This window comes from Coregonus lavaretus, assembly GCF_964263955.1.
Source record: "Coregonus lavaretus genome assembly, chromosome: 27".
Classification (NCBI taxonomy): Eukaryota; Metazoa; Chordata; class Actinopteri; order Salmoniformes; family Salmonidae; genus Coregonus; species Coregonus lavaretus.
The window spans coordinates 24080384-24104848 of NC_140014.1; the positions used below are offsets into that span (position 1 = coordinate 24080384).

Consider the following 24465-nt stretch of genomic DNA (forward strand, 5'->3'; position numbering starts at 1 on the left):
TATAGCATCGGGTCTCGGAACAACAGGCTCCAAGACAGCTTCTACCACCAGGTCATCAGACTGCTGAATAGATAACCCTAGCTGTCCACCTGCTCAGACCTGCACCTTAAAGACTACAGTGCATTCAGAAAGTATTCAGACCCCTTGACTTTTTCCAAAACATTTTACATTACAGCCTTATTCTAAAATTGATTAAATTGTTTTTTTCCCTCATAAATCTACACACAATACCCCATAATGACAAAGCAAAAACAGGTTTTTAGAAATTTCTGCAAATTTATTAAAAATAGAAAACTGAAATATAACATTTACATAAGTATTCAGACCCTTTACTTAGTACTTTGTTGAAGAACCTTTGACGCTACAAGCTTGGCACACCTGTATTTGGAGAGTTTCTCCCATTCTTCTCTGCAGATCCTCTCAAGCTCTGTCAGGTTGGATGGGGAGCGTTGCTGCACAGCTAATTTCAGGTTATGTTATGTTCGACCTGGTTCAAGTCCGGACTTTGGCTGGGCCACTCAAGGACATTCAGAAACTTGTCCCGAAGCCACTCCTGCGTTGTCTTGGCTGTGTGCTTAGGGTCGTGGTCCTGTTGGAAGGTGAACCTTCGCCCCAGTCTGAGATCCTGAGCGCTCTGGATCAGGTTTTCATCAAGGATCTCTCTGTACTTTGCTCCATTCATCTTTCCCTCGATCCTGACTAGTCTCAAAGTCCCTGCCGCTGAAAAACATCCCCACAGCATGATGCTGTCACCACCATGCTTCACCGTAGGGATGGTGCCAGGTTTCCTCCAGACGTGATGCTTGGCATTCAGGCCAAAGAGTTCAATCTTGGTTTCATCAGACCAGAGAATCTTGTTTCTCATGTTCTGAGAGTCTTTAGGTGCCTTTTGGCAAACTCCAAGCGGGATGTCATGTGCCTCCTTCTGGACACTACCATAAAGGCCTGATTGGTGGAGTGCTGTAGAGATGGTTGTCCTTCTGGAAGGTTCTCCCATCTCCACAGAGGAACTCTGGAGCTCTGTCAGAGTGACCATTGGGTTCTTGGTCACCTCCCTGACCAAGGCCCTTCTCCCCCGATTGCTCAGTTTGGCCGGGCGGCCAGCTCTAGGAAGAGTCTAGGTGGTTCCAAACTTCTTTCATTTAAGAATGATAGAGGCCACTGTGTTATTGGGGACCTTCAATATTGCAGACATTTTTTGGTACCCTTCCCCAGATCTGTGCCTCGACACAATCCTGTCTCTGAACTCTACGGACAACTCCTTCGACCTCATGGCTTGGTTTTTGCTCTTACATGCACTGTCAACTGTGGGACTTTTAGAATAAGGCTGTAACGTAACACAATGTGGAAAAAGGGAAGGGGTCTGAATACTTTCCGAATGCACTGTATTTGCACCTTAGAGACTATCTGCACTGACTCTCCACACATCCAACCCTCACATACAAGCACACACACACACATGCACACATACTCACACACACACAAACATACAGACACACACTGTCAACACTGCTGTTCTATTATATTCTATTTATTCAACTGCGCGACCAAGACACTACCCACTTTATATTTATAATACATTCGTACTTGACATAGCACATCCATAATCTATACTGTATACACTCAGTGGCCAGTTTATTAGGTACATCACCCCGTTCATGAAAATGGTTCGCTCCTACAGACAGTGAGTCACGTGGCTTTGGCTTGCTATATAAAGCAGGCAGACAGGCATTGAGGCATTTAGTTACTGTTTGATTGAACATTAGAATGGGCAAAACGAGTGACCTAAGCGACTTTGAGCGTGGTATGATCGTCGGTGCCAGGCGGGCTGGTTTCAGTATCTCAGAAACGGCATGCCTCCTGGGCTTTTCACGCACGACAGTGCGCATCTGAACATTGTTGCTGACCAGGTGCAGCCCTTCATGGCTACAGGGGGGTCCGACCCAGTACTGGATGGGTGTACCTAATAAACTGGCCACTATGTGTATATTGTGTACACATCAGCTTACTACTACGCATACTACCTCTTCTATTACTTGTTATTTTTTATTTATTCGATTATTATTATTTGATGTTTTTATTATTGATATTGAATATTGTACTGCAATGTTGCGGGAGCTAGCACACAAGCATTTTGATGCATCATTTATACCTGCTGTAAACTGCGCACGTGACAGAATAGAATTTGATTTGACACTAGGGCTCCCCTAAACCTTCATTTGGCTTTCTCAAATCCCCAAGATCCTGGGATTCTGTCCTGTACAGGGAGATATTGTCCTGTACAGGTAGATATTAAAGATATTTTCAGTGTATGTAATCCAAGATTACGCAGAGTAATGAAAATGATAAAACTCCTCTTTGTTTCCAGTTTTCTTCATCCACTGATTCTTGTGAGCTTTGCATTGGTGAATAATGTAGTATTGACCCACTGCAGTGATTTCATTTCTCAACCAAGACTCTCTGATGTGTAGCTACTTCTTTGTTCAACTCCTCCTCACTTTAGAATGATTGACTGAATATTTTTCGGGTCCTCTCCCCCTACAGCCACCAAGCCACCCATCACCCCGATGTTCACCCCAGCCTCCAGCACCCTACCCTGGCCTGTCATCATCGGCATCCCTGCTAGCATGGTGTTCATCTTCGGTACAGTGCTGCTGTGGCTCTGCCAGAGTAAGAAGCACTGTTCCCCTCCCAGCACTCCAGCTGCGGCTGCCCAGGTCCTGCAGGCCTCTCACCGGCTGCCCTACCGGGAGAGGGACAGGAGCTATGTGGCCCCCTTCTACACCTCCTCCAGCCCAGAGAAGGACTGCCTGGGCTCCATAAACTATGAGGAGTATCTGGCTCAGCAGCAGCTTCTCCTCACTCAAGGGGGCTCTGCCCTACCCCCCAAAATCTACCCCAAAATCTACCCAGACATCCACACTCACACCCACTCCCACGTGGACGGGAAGGTGCACCAGCACCAGCACATTCACTTTCAGTGTTAGCCATGTGCCAAATATAATATAATAATATATGTCATTTAGCAGAAGCCTTTATCCAAAGCGACTTACAGTCATGCGTGCATAAATTTTTTAGTATAGGTGGTCCCAGGAATCGAACCCACTATCCTGATGTAGCAAGCACCATGCTCTACCAACTGAGCTACAGAGGACCAAATGTAATGTTGTCCCCTTCTCTGCGCCTCTGAAGGATGGCATCATACAGCGAGGGTCTGAGCTGTGGACTGAACCTCAGAGAACAGCTCTCTGGTTATACACATCTGGGGCTGCTCTTTGAACTGTCACCTTGCCTGTGCTGGATCTTGATCTAACTGGACATGACTAGGGCTTTATAATGATCATTCAGCAATGTACAACATTCAAATGAAGGTGATCTTGCATGAGCAGTTTTAGTGGTTTGTGCATAAATGGCTGCCCTTGTGATATCTCAACTAAAATAACCACAATGAAAATATGTATGGTTTTTACAGTACCTGCATACCTGCCTGGTCCTTGGTGCTACTTGTTTCATATCAACACCACTAAAAGCCCTCAAACCCTGCTGTGCACTTTGTACACAAATCCCCAAGAGATTCTGCAACGTGTTAACGGCTATTCAGACTTATTGGGAGTGCTATGGGTCGTTCCACCAATTCGGTGCCTTTTGACTCATAAAGAGCACATGTTCCACTTCATAAAAAAAAAGTTTTCCCATCTCAAGAGTTAAAGCTAGATTTCTTAGTTGCTACATCCATTTTTTGGAGTTTTAAATTAATGATATACACCGCACAAAACATTAGGAACACCTGCTCTTTCCATGACATGACCAGGTGAATCCAGGTGAAAGGTATGATCCCTTATTGATCATCTGTTAAATACACTTCAATCAGTGTAGATGAAGGGGAGGAGACAGGTTAAAGAAGGATTTTTAAGCCTTGAGACAATTGAGACATGGATTGTGTATGTGTGCCATTCAGAGGGTGAATGGGAAAGACAAAATATTTAAGTGTTTTTGAACGGGGTATGGTAGTAGGTGCAGGTGCACCGGTTTGTGTCAAGAACTGCAACGCTGCTGGGTTTTTCACGCTCAACAGTTTCCCGTGTGTATCAAAAATTGTCCACCCCCAATGGACATCCAGGCAACTTGAGACAACTGTGGGAAACATTGGAGTCAACCTGTGCTAAATTTGTAAATTGGGAGGTGCCGGAACAAAAAGTGATCACGAGAGGGGGATTACCTGGGGAGCTCTGCGGTACCGGAACACATGAGAAAAAAATCACCTTTATAATAAAGCATTGCATGCATATCATTACATTTGCATAGTGACACAGAGCAGTAGAGTAGAGGCTCTTACAGAAGTTGCACACATGGGAGAAAAACAATGTTGGCCTAGGGTCCAGGATTTTTTTTTCCTTTTATAAACGCATTTCTTGCCATTCTTTACATGTCTGGAGATTTTGGCATATTTTTTTTTTATGCCGCGTTTAAAACAACTGGCAACTCGGAGCTGGGAAATCTCAGACTTCCGACTTCAGTGCGTTCAAGACAACTAGGAAATCGGGAAAAAACTAACTCAGACTGGGAAAATTTGTTTTGAACGGTTATCCAACTCAGAATTCCAAGTGGGGATCTCTGGCGTCATGATTCGACCTCATTTTTTTTCAGAGTTCCCAGTTGTCTTGAAAGCACCATAATACCGCACAAATGATCGAAATGACAGGCTACTTTGACACTGACAAATTGAAAATCTGAGATCAATGAAAATGACCTTGTCTTGAATCTGTCAATAGCCTAGGCCTATGTGTGTGGAGATATATTGTATGCTACAATATGAGTAGGAAATTATAGTCCTAAAAATGCTTTCCAGTTTTACTGACTCACCCAATGATGCGCAGCTCACTCGCTGGTGATGGCATATGTGCTCGTGCCAAAAGTCTCTCTCTCTCTCGTTTTACTTTGTAAAACAATATTTGGAAGTTGATCAAATATTTTGGTAGCCTACAGCTGACAGATTAGAGTCTTCTCTTTTCAACAAGGGGGGCAGGAGAATTAACGAAGAGGCAACTTGAATGAACTTTGATCACGTTTATTCAAATTTTTACATTGCAAAATGTGACAATTATTTTTCATGCCACGAAAGGTACCAGATCCGGCCAAATTGGTTCCGGAACGAAACAGTCCAAAACTGAGAGGTTTTTAAGGAACTCACCTCACCTGTCTGTCTTAATTGAAAGGAAAAACCCGCAGACACATGGATTGAGTTTGACACCCCTACTATAAAGGCTTGGTTGATGCCTCAAAGATAAAATCACATTTATAGTATGAAGGACCATGTTTATGTGAGAAAAGTTTGACCAGTGTGCAAGAGCCTTCCCCAAGTCTGAAAATGATCATCATGCTTAAAGTCCCACAGGCTGCCACTGGGAATGAGGTCAGTGACTGTTACTAGGGCCGGGACGATAGTGTCCCGATACATGTCCCCCCCACATTCTGAAATTGCATTTTTTTCCCTCCCAGTTTTATCATTGTAATGTGATACAAAATGAGGCAACGGTGTGCTTTAGGACCATGTGGACGCCTCCGAGTGGTCGGGTAGGCTGTTTGGAGTGTTTATCTGGCTAAAGAAAATATGCCCCCCCCACTTCTAAAACCAAAGTTGCGCCCCTGGTTTGTATCATAGCAAGGAAACAAAACACTAAGCCGATTTCAATTCTTTAGGAAAACAGCCCTAATGTTGGAAACAATCATTGACATCCAGTCACATTTATGATCCTGTTCCAGCAGGATCCGGCTCAAATTAAGCACTGGAGTCAACATGGGCCAGCATCCATGTGGAACGCTTTCGACACCTTGTAGAGTCCATGCCCCGACGAATTAAGGCTGTTCTGAGGGCAAAAGGGGGTGCAACTCAATATTAGGAAGGTGTTCCTAATTTGTACACTGTGTATATTCATAGATTTTTAAAATAATATAACTTATGTCTCATGAGCTTAGTTAACTGTCGTACCCCATCAGAACCCAAAATATAAGCTTATTTTACTCCAATGTTTGTAAAAAATCTAAATGTAAAGAGAAACTGTATAGCCTCAAAACATAATTTTTTATATAATGGATGATCAGTTCTTGCATCCATACCTCTGTTTATGAATTTGAGAGTGGTTACATTTCTCCAGGCACATCCCTCAGCTTTTTATCAAAATAAAGGCGGGGTGTGGCTTTGATGTTGTTTCAATTAAGGATTCTAGCTTTAAATGTAAAAAAAGTATATAGTAAGTACCTATTAAGTGCCAAATAAAGTAACAGGGTTGACTGTAACACGGTTGACGATTTCATCTTAAATCAGCCATAAATCCCCTTGTGACTGGGGTAATGGAAGCTTGTTGTGTGCAACAAGGTGTGGCAATTGAATACAAACTTCACACAAAAATGTCAATTGTTGAAACATTTCTAGCCTGTCTATCTATGGGTTACAGGGTTGATGTGTTATGATTGATCCACTCAGTTTTCGACCACTAAACACCAGAAAATTGCCAAAAAGAGTAGAACCAGCTCACCTGCTTTAACACTAGGATTTGACTATTAGATGTTCAATGTTTCTTTTGAAAAATATATTCAAAAATAGTTTCACCATATTCAAACGAGATTTCAGTTCACATAACAGGGTTGACCTTAAAAATGAGTGACAGATGAATGTGAATCACTAATCTTCAGAAATGACCTTCTCAAAGCAACAAAATAACAAGGGCTTTACAATGATGGTGAGATCTTGGGGTTAAAATCTTCCTAGAAGTCACAGAGGGTGCATGGAGGGATATGTAAATATTCTGAATTTCTTGAATTCTCCAAGTTGTCTATATAAAAGGGGTACTTCATTTATTATAACAGGTTTTTAAAATCCAATATTCTACAAAAGGCACTCATTTCGTGGAACAACCCCATATCCATCAGTAACTGTGCTGTTTACCCATCTCAACTAACCTACAGGGGTTAGGGTCAGTTTTGACCTTTACCTCTAAACCTGTTGTAGGGCACAAGATACAGTACTTAAGCTCTGCTAGGTTATGATGTTGAAGGAGGCATGGAATATAATACAAAAGGGCTGGTTTTACACTCATACTCAGGTAGTCCCTTTGATTAAAAAAAAAATGTTTCATTGTTTAAATGCACATCCATGTAACCCTGACCACTATCAATACGTGTCCATCAATAATCACCCCTGAAGGCCTTAAAAGGTATTTGAATCATGTCCATATCGAAGACTGCAAATAATAGAATATTGCTCCAATGTTGACAGGACTCGCTACATATCACTGCCGGAATCCAAATGTTACTTAGGTTACCACCACTACTAGCCTTTTGTATGTGTTTTATAGAATCCTTGCAAGAGGTATGAGGTCAAAAATATCTCCAGTGTTGCAGTGAATATATATATATATATATATATATATATATATATATATATATATATAACACCATAATAATAAGTACTTGGGACTGCAGTCTAATCCAACAACAATTGTTATAGATGTAGTCATTTTATATACATTTTAAAAGAGACGTGTATTTAATTTATTTTGTTAAGGCAATGTATTGTTTATTTTTCAAAGTTAGGCATTTTTCATGTATTTTGATGTTGAATGTAAGATTAATTATATTTACTGTAGTTGCAATGTAAAGTGCATTCAGAAATACTTTTCCCACATTTTGTTACGTTACAGCCTTATTCTAAAATGGATTAAATTGTTGTTTTTCTCAATCTACACAAAATACCCCATAATGACAAAGCAAAAACAGGTTTAGACATTTTTGCAAATTTATATAAAAAAACAAACAAACTAATGTCACATTTACATAAGTATTCAGACGCTTTACTCAGTACTTTGTTGAAGCACCTTTGGCAGCGATTACAGCCTCGAGTCTTCTTGGGTATGACGCTACAAGCTTGGCACACCTCTATTTGGCGAGTTTCTCCTATTCTCTGCAGATCCTCTCAAGCACTGTCAGGTTGGATGGGGAGCGTCGCTGCACAGCTATTTTCAGGTCTCTCCAGAGATGTTCGATCAGGTTCAAGTCCGGGCTCTGGTTGGGCCACTCAAGGACATTCAGAGACTTGTCCCGAAGCCACTCCTGTGTTGTCTTGGCTGTGTGATTAGGGTTGTTGTCCTGTTGGAAGGTGAACCTTCGCCCCAGTCTGAGGTCCTGAGCAGGTTTTCCTCAAGGATCTGTACTTTGCTCCGTTCATCTTTTCCCCAATCCTGACTAGTCTCCCAGTCCCTGCTGCTGAAAAACATCCCCACAGCATGATGCTGTCGCCACCATGCTTCACCGTAGGGATGACGCCATGTTTCCTCCAGACGTGACGCTAAACATTCAGGCCAAAGAGTTCAATCTGGTTTCTCATGGTCTGAGAGTCTTTAGGTGCCTTTTAGCAAACTCCAAGCGGGTTGGCATGTGCCTTTTACTGAGGATTGGCTTCCGTCTGGCCACTCTACCATAAAGGCCTGATTGGTGGAATGCTGTAGGTTCTCCCATCTTCACAGAGGAACTCTGGAGCTCTGTCAAAATGACCAGCTCTAGGAAGAGTCTTGGTGGTTCCAAACTTCTTCCATTTAAGAATGATGGAGGACACTGTGTTCTTGGGGACCTTCAATGCTTCAGAATTGTTTTGGTACCCTTCCCCAGATCTGTGCCTCGACACAATCCTGTCTCAGAGCTCTACGGACAATTCCTTCGACCTCATAGCTTGGTTTTTGCTCTGACATGCACTGTCAACTGTGGGACCTTAATAGACAGGTGTGTCCTTTCCAAATCACGTCTAATCAATTGAATTTACCACAGGTGGACTCCAATCAAGTTGTAGAAACATCTTAAGGATCATCAATGGAAACAGGATGCACCGGAGCTTAATTGAGTCTCATAGCAAAGGGTCTGAATACTTATGTAAATAAGATGTTTTTTATTTTTAATACATTTGCTAAAATGTCAAGAAACCTGTTTTCACATTGTCATTATGGGGTATTGTGTGTACATTGAGGATTTTTATTTATTTCATCCATTTTAGAATAAGGCTCAAACGTAACAAAATGTGGAAAAAGTCATGGGGTCTGAATACTTTCCGGATGCACTGTATTTCATATATTAAAAGGTAGACTCAGTTAAATGTTTCCACAAGCAGCACTGCAGATACTGAGATGAGTGAGATGCAAGACTTTGCTCTCATAGTCACACACAGTACCTGCACAAATCACATTTTATTTGCCACATACGTGTTTAGCAGACATTATTGTGGGTGTAGCAAAATGCTTGTGCACGGGTTCACAGCGTGGTAACCACAGAACCAAAACAGTGGAGACATTGAGCCACATGCTTCAACGCTAGTTGTTGCAGAAATTGACCCACTATGCAGTTTACTTTCTGCTGAGTCTACCTTTAAAGACATTGCCAACCAGGTTAATCATATTGAGTTTATGCAAGTACTTATACACAATTGGTTATGTTTGACAATATTATCGATATACTCCATTAAAAGTGGGGGGAAAAAGTTGATGATTTGGCAACAGTTTGATTAAAGGACAAGCAGATGTACATATTTTTGGTTCATGGCCTCAATTATTAGCGGTTTTCTGTTCCTGTAAAGCACGTGTCAAACTCATTCCATGAAGAGCCGAGGGTCTGCGGGTTTTCGCTCCTCCCTTGTACCTAATTAGTAAGGAACTCCCCTCACCTGTCTGTTTTAATTGAAAGGGAAAAAAGACACTAGGCCCGCCATGGAATTAGTTTGACACCCCTGCTAGAAAGGCTTGGTTGATGCCTCAATGATAAAAATCACATGTATAGTATGAAGGCCAATGTTTGTGAGAAAAGTTTGGGAAAGCTCTTGCACAGTGGTAATTAAAAGTCTGAAAATGATCATTGAGGATGTTGGTAAACGCCTCCGGTCTGCCTACCTGCTTAAAGTCCCACAGGCTGCCACTAGGAATGAGGCCAGTGACTGTTACTAGGGCCGGGACGATAGTGTCCCGATACCTGTTAGTATCATATCAAGGAAACAAAACGGATTTCAATTCTTTAGGAAAAACAGCCCTAATGTTGGAAACAGTCATCCAGTCACATTTATTTTCCAAGGTGTAGCACACAATATTTTACATACAGCAGGTTAAGGATCAAATACTTGTCTGCTTCGGTTTTCATTTTTGCCATGGAAAAAAATATCCTGATACTGGTATTGTCCCAGCCTTAACAGTTACCGGTTCTTCTAGAAAAGGACCATCGGGAGGCTCCTACAAAAGGCAGTACAGCGTTCCTCCCGACTTGGCTAGAAGAGGCTAGTTGTCTACACAGGGTGAGACAGAGGGCAGCCAGGGCCAGTGGTGCTGGAATGAATGACTGGATAGTCAGGCACAGACAGGACAAGCGCTCACAGTCCTTTAGAGTGATGGACCCTGCAAGACTCGCTCTCCCATTTAAGAAAGTTCATATAGCCCTTCTCCCCTCACTACCACCTCATTCAACTCCAATCTAGGAAGGATTTTCTTTCACCGTTTAGGAAGTGCATTGTCCTGCTCTGGGAGTGATATGACAGGACCCTGTGATTGCCCAGGGAAGAAGGGGAACATTGTATCAGGGCAGCTCATTTGTTTTCTTGTAAGCATTGCAGAACGGGATGAGATTTGGCTATAGAGACAGGAGGGATAATGGAGCTACTGAATGGTTGACTCTTTAACAGCACATAGTGCACTGCTAGAAACGTCTATGAAGTACACTACTAGCTACTTTTCTGAAATAAGTACAAATGTCACAGCTATGCTCAATTGGAACTTGCAATCCATGCATGAAACCAAAAACACCTCCAAACTGTGCTAGAAAATACAATGGTAAACAGCGCCTCCTTGTGGCTGAAAAGTTGTTTCAGGGGTACAATGAACTTCGAATAAACTTGCAAGGCGCTACAACTGTTCTTGATTAGTGAAACTATTTTATTACATTAATAAAGACAGACATTGATAAAACGAACCAACATGAATCAGTAGAAATGAGAGCTAGTGAAGTACTATTACATTGCTTGATCTCCAATCAAGAGCAGCAAAACATATTTACAGAGCACTACTCACATTTAGATTTGTAAAAAATCTAAACTACAGGACAACAATAAAGACAAGGACATAGACATACGGTTCAACTCAGCCCTTTTGGACTTTAGCTATTAGTTCATCGCAAAGGTTGGTGAGTTCTTCAGTCTCTTTTACCTGAGGGGACAGAAATCAACAATAAGAGCAAAATAAACGTTACTGAACAAGTGATAAAAAACACTGATAAAGGCCGCCTCATGGACTTCTTCAGATTGAGGTGGACTTACTTTCTGGTCAAGGCTCTTCTCCAGTGACTGGGCCTTTAGCTGCTCCCTGCGCAGCTGGGCCTGAAGTGCAGCGACCTCAGACTTTAGTTTGGAGCGAACCTCTGCAATCTCTCCATTCGCCCTGAGAATAAGAGTAACAGTCAGCCCAGTGAACCTATACAAAGCCCAGCAACAATCCACAACTCTAACTGTATTTTGCACACACAAAAAAAAGGTATAGTTTGACAAGTCTTACAAGCCGATTTTCTGCTCTGCATGGGCTTTCAGGGTCTGGTAGCGCTGCTCCTCCTTCTTGATCCTAGCCAGGTAATCTTGAGCACATTTCTTCAGCATCTCTTCATTCTTAATAGGGGCGCACACACACATTTAAAACCAAAGTTCATAAGGTTGGCAAAGAAAAGTATTGGACCTACACCAATTCAATTACATCCTTCACAGCAATGTTACTTTCCTGCACCAAAGCTGAGTCCTGTGTTTTGCGCAATCATGTGAAATGGCAAGAGTTTATCCTATATTTTAATCCTTATCTAGAAACAAGAATTACACCAAAACATAAGGGGGAAAAAAGGGGGACGGTTTAATGAAAAAGCTTTAAATAAAGGGATTCTGGCATTTAAGCCATTTTTCTACTTAGAGTCAGATGAAGTTGTGGATACCATTGTTAGGTCTGCGTGCAGTAGAAGCAAGTTGGATAGTTTTGCGAGCCAATGTTACTAGCGTCAGCGCAATGACTGGAAGTCTACAAGTACAGTAAACTACCTCTAACGTCCTTCATATGGCACGCAGACATAAAACAGTATCCATGAGTTCATCCGACTCTAGTCAAGTAGAAATGCGCCTTAATTGCCAGACTCATGCAGTATCCCTTTGAAACCCAGGCATTTCACATGATTGTGCAAAACACAGGGCCCAATACATAGGGCAGAACATGCTTTTTAATGCGGACCTTCATGCAACCCTCGATGACCTCTTTGTATTTGTCCAGTCTCTTGAAGAGATCCGAGAAGGATCGCTCCATGGCATTCAGGTCCTGTGATACCTGCTCCTTCTCCTGCAGGACTTTAGTGATCTCAGCCTGGGCCATTTCCTTCTCCCTCTGTTTATCAGCTGCAGGAGACAATGACATCACATCAAGTCATGCATTTTACATTAAAATGAGATTCCAAAATATTTATTTTCAGCTGATAACATCCCAAAATTGCATTATAACATACCCAATATCTGAGCGATTGTGGCTTCAAATTCTGACATGATTTTTCTGCAAAAACAAAAAGCAGTGAAACAAAGTTACAATGAGGGAAAAAAGTATTTGATCCCCTGCTGATTTTGTACATTTGCCCACTGACAAAGAAATGATCAGTCTATAATTTTAATGGTAGGTTTATTTGAACAGTGAGAGACAGAATAACAACAAAAACATCCAGAAAAACTTAAATGTTATAAATTGATTTGCATTTTAAATGAGGGAAATAAGTATTTCACCCCCTCTCAATCAGAAAGTTCTGGCTCCCAGGTGTCTTTTATACAGGTAACGAGCTGAGAGTGCTCCTAATCCCAGCTTGTTACCTGTATAAAAGACACCTGTCCACAGAAGCAATCAATCAGATTCCAAACTCGCCACCATGGCCAAGACCAAAGAGCTCTCCAAGGACAAGAATGTAGACCTACACAAGGCTGGAATGGGCTACAAGACCATCACCAAGCAGCTTGGTGAGAAGGTGACAACAGTTGGTGCGATTATTCGCAAATGGAAGAAACACAAAATAACTGTCAATCTCCCTCGGCCTGGGGCACCATGTAAGATCTTACCTCGTGGAGTTGCAATGATCATGAGAACGGTGAGGAATAAGCCCAGAACTACACGGGAGGATATTGTCAATGATCTCAAGGCTGCTGGGACCATAGTCACCAAGAAAACAATTGGTAACACACTACGCCGTGAAGGACCTAAATCCTGCAGCGCCCGCAAGGTCCCCCTGCTCAAGAAAGCACATATACAGGCCCGTCTGAAGTTTGCCAATGAACATCTGAATGATTCAGAGGAGAACTGGGTGAAAGTGTTGTGGTCAGATGAGACCAAAATCGAGCTCTTTGGCATCAAATCAACTCGCCGTGTTTGGAGGAGGAATGCTGCCTATGAACCCAAGAACACCATCAAACATGGAGGTGGAAACATTATGCTTTGGGGGTGTTTTTCTGCTAAGGGGACAGGACAACTTCACCGCATCAAAAGGGACGATGGACGGGGCCCAATCTTGGGTGAGAACCTCCATCCCTCAGCCAGGACATTGAAAATGGGTCGTGGATGGGTATTCCAGCATGACAATGACCCAAAGCACACGGCCAAGGCAACAAAGGAGTGGCTCAAGAAGAGCTCATTAAGGTCCTGGAGTGGCCTAGACAGTCTACAGACCTTAAACCCATAGAAAATCTGTGGAGGGAGCTGAAGGTTAGAGTTGCCAAACGTCAGCCTCAAAACCTTAATGACTTGGAGAAGATCTGCAAAGAGGAGTGGGACAAAACCCCTCCTGAGATGTGTGCAAACCTGGTGGCCAACTACAAGAAATGTCTGACCTGATTGCAAAACATGACTTTGGCAAAACCCTTGTTGGCAGATGGGTCAAATACTAATTTCCCTCATTAAAATGCAAATGAATTTATAACATTTTTGACATGCGTTTTTCTGGATTTGTGTTGTTGTTATTATGTCTCACTGTTCAAATAAACCTACCATTAAAATTATAGAGACTGATCATGTCTTTGTCAGTGGGCAAACGTACAAAATCAGCAGGGGATCAAATACTTTTTTCCCCTCACTGTACAATTGGTTGAGGTCTGAAATCAGAATCAGTTACCAAATACTAAGCTTCAATGCTTACCCCATCTCATGATTATCCTGTGATAGCTTGTCATGCTTAGACTTCCATTCATCCGCATTCTCCTTTGTCTATAAAAAGAAACCCTTCTAAATTAATCATGATTGGATTGAAAAAGGATGAGTGAAACGTTTGCGGAAAACAAACACCTACTTGTTTCTGGATCTTGGCAATGGCAGCATTCATGTCTTGCTGACTGTATTTCAGCACCTCTATGATGTTATCGTCAGTGTTGGCTGGTTGGGGGAAAGTAGGGACCAGATTCTCAAGTATAGGGGAATTCTGCACGAGAGGAGTCATAGGACCGACAACTTGAACCTAAAGGGAGAGAAGACATCCATTTAACAGTTTCTCACATTACTTAGCGTTACTACATTATAATAGGATCTTTGAGGACGACAGGCAATTTACGGGTGGTAGGTCATCAAGACGTTTAAGGTTGACAGATTTCAGTCCATTCACCTCCTCGGCTCCAGTCTTCTGGGTCCCCGCACTGAAACCACATTGAAAGAAAACTCCCTCAGACTTTGAGCAAACACCTTGATATTCACCATTGTGTTTCAAACTAATTTTAGTGACAAACTACAGATTAAGACAAATAAACATTTATTTACAACTAGAGCATCAGTCAGATGGTAAAACAAAAGCCTGTGATCAGGACCAGGAGAGTAACGCACCGTGAAGCAAAGGGAGCAGGTCGTGGGAGGTTGTCGAGTCCTGCAGGGACTCCAGACTTCTTGGGGCTCTCTCTCATGAGGGGATCAAATTTGAGGTACAGTGATTGTTTTCTCAGTGCTGACTCCTTAAACTGAATATAAAAAGGCAAAGTAATTAGAGGAAGCCTAAAATGTAAACATAAACCAGGTATGTATTAACAGTCACAATTTATAAAGTACAAAGTATATACTTACAGTGCTGGACCCAAACTGCTCCAGGTAGTCCATCTGTCTGTCAAAGTCATTCGCCATGACTGGAGGGAAAGGGGGACAATAGTTGTGAAGGTGAAGTCGACATTACCGCAACTAACATGCATTTGTCAAGTTATTTGACTTACATGTGGTTCCAGGAACAAACGTCTCATTAAATTCTGACATGCCATTCTGTGGGTTCTGCTGAAATTGGCCGAGTTCGAAGGGTTCTGCAATGCTCAGCGAAGGTGGGTCAGGTTTAGTTGGAGGTTCCTTCTCTTTTTCAGAGGAAGGATCCTGAACTTCACAAGAGTCCATCTGAAGCTTTGGAGTCTGTGGAATGTTCTCCTACGATTGGAGAGAGAGAGAGAATGTCACCCAAGTAGTCGCACTACAATTAATTAAATCAATATTTAAAAAATTGAACAACTTCAAAAAGGCTTACAATTCCTTCTCTTATGGCAGAAAGATCAGGTTCAGTCCTTGATATTTCATATCCAGCAATAGAAACACTGAAAATAGAACCAACAGAAGTTAATGGCGTGGTGCAGCTACAGTGGGGAGAACAAGTATTTGATACACTGCCGATTTAGCAGGTTTTCCTACTTACAAAGCATGTACAGGTCTGTCATTTTTATCATAGGTACACTTCAACTGTGAGAGACGGAATCTAAAACAAAAATCCAGAAAATCACATTGTATGATTTTTAAGTAATTAATTTGCATTTTATTGCATGACATAAGTATTTGATCACCTACCAACCAGTAAGAATTCCGGCTCTCACAGACCTGTTAGAAGCCCTCCTGTTCTCCACTCATTACCTGTATTAACTGCACCTGTTTGAACTCGTTACCTGTATAAAAGACACCTGTCCACACACTCAAACAGACTCAAACCTCTCCACAATGGCCAACACCAGAGAGCTGTGTAAGGACATCAGGGATAAAATTGTAGACCTGCACAAGGCTGGGATGGGCTACAGGACAATAGGCAAGCAACTTGGTGAGAAGGCAACAACTGTTGGCGCAATTATTAGAAAATGGAAGAAGTTCAAGATGACGGTCAATCACCCTCGGTCTGGGGCTCCATGCAAGATCTCACCTCGTGGGGCATCAATGATCATGAGGAAGGTGAGGGATCAGCCCAGAACTACACAGCAGGACCTGGTCAATGACCTGAAGAGAGCTGGGTTCATAGTCTCAAAGAAAACCATTAGTAACACACTACGCCGTCATGGATTAAAATCCTGCAGCGCACGCAAGGTCCCCCTGCTCAAGCCAGCGTATGTCCAGGCCCGTCTGAAGTTTGCCAATGACGATCTGGATGATCCAGAGGAGGAATGGGAGAAGGTCATGTGGTCTGATGAGACAAAAATAGAGCTTTTTGGTCTAAACTCCACTTGCCGTGTTTGGAGGAAGAAGAAGGATGAGTACAACCCCAAGAACACCATCCCAACCGTGAAGCATGGAGGTGGAAACATCATTCTTTGGGGATGCTTTTCTGCAAAGGGGACAGGACGACGGCACCGTATTGAGGGGAGGATGGATGGGGCCATGCATCGTGAGATCTTGGCCAACAACCTCCTTCCGTCAGTAGGAGCATTGAAGATGGGTCGTGGCTGGGTCTTCCAGCATGACAACGACCCGAAACACACAGCCAGGGCAACTAAGGAGTGGCTCCGTAAGAAGCATCTCAAGGTCCTGGAGTGGCCTAGCCAGTCTCCAGACCTGAACCCAATAGAAAATCTTTGGAGGGAGCTGAAAGTCCGTATTGCCCAGCGACAGCCCCGAAACCTGAAGGATCTGGAGAAGGTCTGTATGGAGGAGTGGGCCAAAATCCCTGCTGCAGTGTGTGCAAACCTGGTCAAGACCTACAGGAAACGTATGATCTCTGTAATTGCAAACAAAGGTTTCTGTACCAAATATTAAGTTCTGCTTTTCTGATGTATCAAATACTTATGTCATGCAATAAAATGCAAATTAATTACTTAAAAATCATACAAAGTGTTTTCTGGATTTTTGTTTTAGATTCCGTCTCTCACAGTTGAAGTGTACCTATGATAAAAATTGCAGACCTCTACATGCTTTGTAAGTAGGAAAACCTGCAAAATCGGCAGTGTATCAAATACTTGTTCTCCCCACTGTACATTGAGGTTATATCGCCATGCTCTCACAACCAAACTGATTGTGCTTTACATATCAAGCAAAACTTCCTTTAATTTTTTTAATATTTTGGGATAATATTAAAGGTGCAGCAAAATGAACATGAACTTACCATGGTGATGGTGCAGTTTCTTGCTGAACAGGCTCTGCCACTTTCTCAGGGGAGACAGCCACTCTGACTGAGGTTGGTGCCTTGGCATCTGGACTGGATTTCACCGTACAGACTGTAGAGTCAGTCATTTTTGCGTTTGTACCAAATGGATTGAAGTTTGGGTCAAACTTGTCAAAGTCGTACCCGGCCTTGGGAAGAGGAATTTCAGAATCAGTATTGGCCAATGGCTTCACTGGAGATTCCATGGATGGAGCGGGTTCTTTTTTTTCTGTAGGTATAGCCTTTTTCTCTCTCGGCTTCACACCAGGCCTTTTGCCAAACTTTTTGGGAGGAGGCTTACGCTTGACCTCACCGCCATCATCAAAATTGAACTCAAGTTTCACCGGGCCATCCTTGGAAGGGGCTGCACTGGGCTGTGGTATGGCATCTTCAGCTGGCTTGTTAGTCTCCTTGGGAGCAGGCAACAATGGTGCAATAGGTTTCATCTCTGGCTGGACAGGTGCCTCTAGGACTGGCTGAACCCCCTCAAGCGTGGCTGCTGGTTCCATTTCCTTTACTGCAGGCTCGTCAACTTCCACCTTTTGAGGAGGGTTATCGCATGGCCGCTTTCTTCCTAGCACCGGGGAATTCTGCATTTTGGAGCCTCCCGTTTGGAAAGGGTTGACTGAATCAAGGTTGGCAAAATCTAATTCGTAAGTACCTTTTGGCGGCAAAGGAGTCTCCTCGGCTGTAGAGGTGATGGCCACAGCATCTTCAGCTGGCTTGCTAGTCTCCTTCGGCGCAGGCGACAATGATGCAATAGGTTTCATCTCTGGCTGGACAGGTGCCTCTAGGACTGGCTGAACCCCCTCAAGCGTGGCTGCTGGTTCCATTTCCTTTACTGCAGGCTCGTCAACTTCCACCTTTTGAGGAGGGTTATCACATGGCCACTTTCTTCCTAGCACCGGGGAATTCTGCATTTTGGAGCCTCCCGTTTGGAAAGGGTTGACTGAATCAAGGTTGGCAAAATCTAATTCGTAAGTACCTTTTGGCGGCAGAGGAGTCTCCTCGGCTGTAGAGGTGATGGCCACAGCAACTTCAGCTGGCTTGCTAGTCTCCTTCGGCGCAGGCGACAATGATGCAATAGGTTTCATCTCTGGCTGGACAGGTGCCTCTAGGACTGGCTGAACCTCCTCAAGCGTGGCTGCTGGTTCCATTTCCTTTACTGCAGGCTCGTCAACTTCCACCTTTTGAGGAGGGTTATCGCATGGCCACTTTCTTCCTAGCACCGGGGAATTCTGCATTTTGGAGCCTCCCGTTTGGAAAGGGTTGACTGAATCAAGGTTGGCAAAATCTAATTCGTAAGTACCTTTTGGCGGCAGAGGAGTCTCCTCGGCTGTAGAGGTGATGGCCACAGCGTCTTCAGCTGGCTTGCTAGTCTCCTTCGGCGCAGGCGACAATGCTGCAATAGGTTTCATCTCTGGCTGGACAGGTGCCTCTAGGACTGGCTGAACCTCCTCAAGCGTGGCTGCTGGTTCCATTTCCTTTACTGCAGGCTCGTCAACTTCCACCTTTTGAGGAGGGTTATCGCATGGCCACTTTCTTCCTAGCACCGGGGAATTCTGCATTTTGGAGCCTCCCGTTTGGAAAGGGTTGACTGAATCAAGGTTGGCAAAATCTAATTCGTAAGTACCTTTTGGCGGCAGAGGAGTCTCCTCGGCTGTAGAGGTGATGGCCACAGCGTCTTCAGCTGGCTTGCTAGTCTCCTTCGGCGCAGGCGACAATGATGCAATAGGTTTAATCTCTGGCTGGACAGGTGCCTCTAGGACTGGCTGAACCCCCTCAAGCGTGGCTGCTGGTTCCATTTCCTTTACTGCAGACTCTTCAACCTCCACCTTTTGAGGAGGGTTATCACATGACTGCTTTCTTCCTAGCACCGGGGAATTCTGCATTTTGGAGCCTCCCGTTTGGAAAGGGTCGACTGAATCAAGGTTGGCAAAATCTAATTCGTAAGCACCTTTTGGCGGCAGAGGAGTCTTCTCGGCTGTAGAGATAGCCACAGCTTCCGCGACTGTAGTAAAGATGGCCAAAGCTTGATCTGGGTCAAGGTTAACTGATGATTGTACAGTCTCTTCCTCACCAGCGTTGGATAACTCAACGGCTGGGTCCTTCGTCATGGTAATCACACTGCTATCGTTTGAGCACATATCGGCTGAGATGTCAGCAAGATCATTTTCCACTGATGGCATGAACGGAAGGGTCTCATCCATTGCCGTTTCATTATTGTCAGACTCCTCCAACTTCTCAGGAGAAACTGCTTCAATGACATTACGTTCACACTGTTCTTCAGCCTTGGGGTTTTCAACTAGCTCACTGGGCCTTGCTGGAGAGAGGACCATTTTAGTGGACCCTTGGAAGGGATTGATGGCATCAAGGTTGTCAAAATCCAGCTGATAACCTCCTTTACTCTGAATTGGCATATCATCATCAGGATAGGGTGACACATTTGTGAAGTCTGTAGTAAAATAAGTTGAAAATCAAGTAAACATTATGGTTGAAGTAGTTAATGGTGACAAAGCAGTTTCGGGTAATGAATCTTGAACCTTTAGCCAATCAATCAAATGCTTTACCTGATTTTGGCACATCAACAGGCTCATTGATTTCCTGAGGCAACACCCTGTAAAAATACAAGAGGATAGATTAACCTACATTCTCTCAATTTGACACCAGATTATGAAGCAGCATTCTGCCGATGTGACAAAGCTACAGATTTTTATTTAAAGCATATACTTACTCTTCAGGTGTTGTAAACTGCGAAGACTCCAGGGCTTTACTACAGTCATCCAGGCTTTCCATCTTAAGGGACTTTGTTGGTGATACTATTCTCTTAGTGAGAGGGTCTCTTCTTGGAGTCTGAAAACAAACCTGAAAGCAAAAACCAAAAGGGTATCATCTGAAAACAAATGCTCTATTCAAAACAGTCAAATAAAGAAAGTTGCACACTATGCGCCCAACAGGTAAACCTAACCTGGTTCTTTTTATACAGTTTACTCTGTGAGTCAACACCTCGCAAAACATTTTCGGGTGTGTCAGCTCATGCTTTTTACTAGACTATTCAAACAGTCAAGCATAGATCCTCATAATTACAATATTATTTTAGAAGGAATTATTCTGGAACATTTGAAACAACTCCAAGACTAGGCTTCTTGATAACATATACACTGTACCTTCCCTCCCTTTGCTATAGTTTTGTTTGACAGGTTCTCTGCCTGAGACTGGCGAAGGATGGAGGGCCTCCCAGTCGGCTGATCCAAGGAAAATATGTCACAAATAGTATCTGAATTGCTCTGCTTTCTTCCAGGGCAGACCTCATGATTCTCATCGTTCACAGCAGTAGAACTCATCCTATAAAAGAAAGGCACACAGAAGTGAGGGAGCTGAAGCAAAAGTTGTCCTCATATAATAGACATCTGGGCACACTGATAAGAGTGAGTTAAGCACATAAGACAGACAGAAGTCACACTTCTTGCAGTCCAGACAGAAGACCATTCAATCCAACTGATGAGCTCTAGATACAGATACAACATTGAGGGTGTTGTATCTAGCTACAGCGCATTGGGAAAGTATTCAGACCCCCTCCTTTTTTCCACATTTTGTTACGTTACAGCCTTATTCTGTGGTCCTCTGTAGCTCAGCTGGTAGAGCACGGCGCTTGTAACGCCAAGGTAGTGGGTTCAATCCCCGGGACCACCCATGCGTAAAAATGTATGCACGCATGACTGTAAGTCGCTTTGGATAAAAGCGTCTGCTAAATGGCATATTATTATTTATTCTAAAATGGATTAAAATTGCCCCCCCCCCCACATCTACACAAAACATCATGACAAAGCAAAAACAGGTTTAGAAATGTGCTAATTACAAATAAAACTGAAATACCTTATTTACATAAGTATTCAGACCCTTTGCTATGAGACTCAAAATTGAGCTCAGGTGCATCCTGTTTATATTGATGTTTCTACAACTTGATTTGAATTTACCACTAGTGGACTCCATTGCTTGGACATGATTTGGAAAGGCACACGCTTGTCTATATAAAAAAGGTCCCACAGTTGACAGTGCATGTCAGAGCAAAAACCAAGCCATGAGGTCAAAGTAATTGTCCGTAGAGCTCAGAGAGAGGCACAGTTTTGGGGAAGGGTATCATCAAAATTATGCAGCATTGAAGGTCCAAGAACACAGTGGCCCCCATTATTCTTAAAATTGAAGAAGTTTAGAACCACCAAGACTCTTCCTAGATCTGGCTGCCCGGCAAAACTGAGCAATCGTGGGAGAAGGGCCTTGGTCAGGGAAGTGCCCAAGAACCTGATGGTCACTGACAGAGCTCCAGAGTTCTTCTGTGGAGATGGTAGAGTGGCCAGATGGAAGCCACTCCTCAGTAAAAGGCACGACAGCCCACTTGGAGTTTGCCAACAGGCATCTAAATGACTCTCAGACCATGAGAAACAATATTCTCTGGTCTGATGAAACCAAGATTGAACTCTTTGGCCTGAATGGCTAGTGTCACTTCTGGAGGAAACCTGGCACCATCCCTACGGTGAAGCATGGTGGTGGCAGCATCATGCTGTGGGGATGTTTTTCAGCAGCAGGGACTGGAAGACTTGTCAGGATGAGGGAAAGATGAACGGAGCAAAGTACAGAGAGATCCTTGATGAAAACCTGCGCCAGAGCGCTCAGGACCTCAGACTGGGGCCAAGGTTCACCTTCCAACAGGACAACAACCCTAAGCACACAGCCAAGACAATGCAGGAGTGGCTTCGGGACAAGTCTCTTAATGTCCTTGAGTAGCCCCAGCCAGAGCCAGGACCTGAACCCGATCGAACGGGTGGTATCACAACCGGCCATGACCGGGAATCCCATAGGTCGGCGCACAATTGGCCCAGCGTCGTCCGGTTAGGGGAGGGTTTGGCCTGGGGCTTTACTTGGCTCATCGCGCTCTAGCGACTCCTTGTGGCGGGCCAGGCGCCTGCAGGCTGACCTCGGTCGCCAGTTGAACAGTGTTTCTTCCGACACATTGGTGCGACTGGCTTCCGGGTTAAGTGGGCGGGTGTTAAGAAGCATGGTTAGGCGGGTCATGTTTCGGAGCCCGTTGGAGAGTTGCAGCGATGAGACAAGATCGAAATTGGGGAGAGGGGGGGGGTAAAATACACTGTATAGTGTTGGATCCTTGTTGACAATGGATGTGTGTAAACGTCACCAACCCATAGAAGTCTTCATGTGCAATTAACTTTGAGAGAAAAGTTGAAAGGGTCATGTGGCTACCAGTGGGGAGAAATAAATATTCATCAGGCCACCAAAAGAGTTTTCGGTCTTTGTTTACTAACATTTCAATTAATATCTGAGGTATTGGCTGAATTCATATGACCAGATTCTAAATTGTAGACATGACAACACTTGATGGCATGCCAAGAATGGAGGGGTGTTTAGTTGGTGACGGTATTCAAGCAATTTACCCACTAACGTTATGTCCTCACACCATTATTTGGCCTGCCGTTCCAGGGCTTGTCACTTTTCCCTACACACTGGATGGATCCGCCTGCCAAAGACCACACCAAATTTGCAAAGCCCATTTGGAATCCTTCAGTTTGGCTAAAATTAATTTTCCTTGGTGCATAGCCTACTAAACTAACGTTAACGTGATTGCAGCATTCTTGTGGATTGGCCGGTTGGTCCTTCAGCAAGGTTTGGAACAATGCCATTAGCTAGTTTTGCTCTTGTTGAAGTGCAGGAATGTCTGATTGTGAAAAATGACCATTTGTGTAAAGAAATCGCCTGGCTTGTTAGCTAACTTACAACTCAAATAAAGCCTGCTCACAACACGTTACATACTTAACGTTAGCTATTCATCAGCACGTTTTCCAATGTGCAAACTAGTAGCTGGCTACCGTTGGTTAACGTTACGTCGTTAGTAGCGGACGTTGTCAGCTTCTGCCAGTGCGGGTTAGACGTTGATAGCTAGCTAGATAGCTAACGTTAACTAGCAAAACACCATTAGCTATCTAGTTAGGCAGTTCAGCGTAACAATTACCAGTTTTGAATTATGTTATTGACCTTATTAAGTAGGACTCAGACCTGGGAGGGAACTAAAGTCAGTTAGTTAACGTTACTGTATGTAGTTAGTCAACTACTAGTAGTGTAGCGTCAGGCTACAACTTAAGAAATAATGCATCACATCGATGAAGAAATGTTGCGAGATAGACCACGTCAGATAAACAATTTAAAAGCAGCGTGCATGTCAAAGCTAGCTCATTTTCCCAATAATGCCAGATAGTTACATACCTCAATTAAGAAGTCAGATAAACATAAAATAACTTCTCTTAACGCCAACGACCTCCACACACCGTTTACTTTTTCGAAATACCCTAGATGAGCAAGTGACCAGTAGATTTCGAATTTAAACGCCTCGATTTGGACCAATTAAATAGACTGAAAAATATGAAATAGGGCGGAGCTGCTTACGAAATAGCCAATAGCGTTGCATGACTTTGAACCAAATCAGCGAACCAGCGAACTTGCATCAAAGTGAAGTGCTGGTCGCGACCGTAGGGGGCGACAAAGACGATTAAAACAAATATTTCTGGGTCGCGTTTGACGCGCCGCATGAAAAGAGTCTACATTTTATTATAGTAGGGTGTACATTTTACTAAAATAGTATTTATGCTAACTGTCTGTTCAGTAATGGAAAATGATATTTGCAGCCTCTGCTCTGGGAGAGGAAGATAATTATTAGTTTAAAAATCTATGGTGACGTTTTCTATAGGCAAACCTGTAACGCCCAGTAATGGATACCAACAATCTTTGGTTATACAGTATCACCACAGATAGAACAATGAGAACATATTTCGTATCACATTATCTGGTGTACAATCTGTAGCTTGGTCTCTGTGCTCTGAAAAAAGAGAGGTTGCTGTAATTCAGACTTCGTCCAGCAGGCGGCGATAAACAATTGACTGATTCCATAACATTCTTGAAAAAGGCACGAGCAGTCGAAGATCGAGTGCATACCCGCCAAATTCGAAGATGGATTTTAGG

General features: G+C 43.4%; 2 protein-coding genes across 3 annotated transcripts in view; one reads left to right on the forward strand and one right to left on the reverse strand.

Annotated features, from left to right (window-relative positions):
• LOC311102410 (fibroblast growth factor receptor-like 1) overlaps nt 1–2987 on the forward strand; it is a gene marked incomplete at both ends in the record, with an annotated part of 43164 nt that extends 40177 nt beyond the window's left edge. Inside the window, one exon of the mRNA XM_084143743.1 lies at nt 2545–2987. Coding sequence (XP_083999869.1) covers nt 2545–2987 — 443 coding nt within the window. The remainder of the gene's footprint in view (nt 1–2544) is intronic.
• Nucleotides 2988–10942: 7955 nt separating this feature from the next.
• LOC311102394 (uncharacterized protein) lies at nt 10943–23796 on the reverse strand. 2 transcript variants are annotated; one of them, XM_084143723.1, is made up of 17 exons: nt 23713–23796; nt 20604–20781; nt 20171–20301; nt 20007–20053; nt 17398–19891; nt 15568–15634; nt 15269–15470; nt 15126–15184; nt 14892–15022; nt 14677–14707; nt 14368–14532; nt 14218–14285; nt 12553–12596; nt 12285–12445; nt 11574–11680; nt 11339–11459; nt 10943–11228 (listed from the first exon to the last, which is right to left on the reverse strand). In XM_084143723.1, exons 2-17 carry the CDS (start codon nt 20778–20780, stop codon nt 11163–11165), a joined length of 4071 nt encoding a protein of 1356 aa, XP_083999849.1. In that variant the 5' UTR covers nt 20781; nt 23713–23796; the 3' UTR covers nt 10943–11162. The 2 variants fall into 2 exon arrangements, with proteins under 2 accessions (XP_083999849.1, XP_083999848.1); XM_084143722.1 differs by having other exon boundaries at nt 14626–14707.
• Nucleotides 23797–24465: the final 669 nt, after the last annotated feature.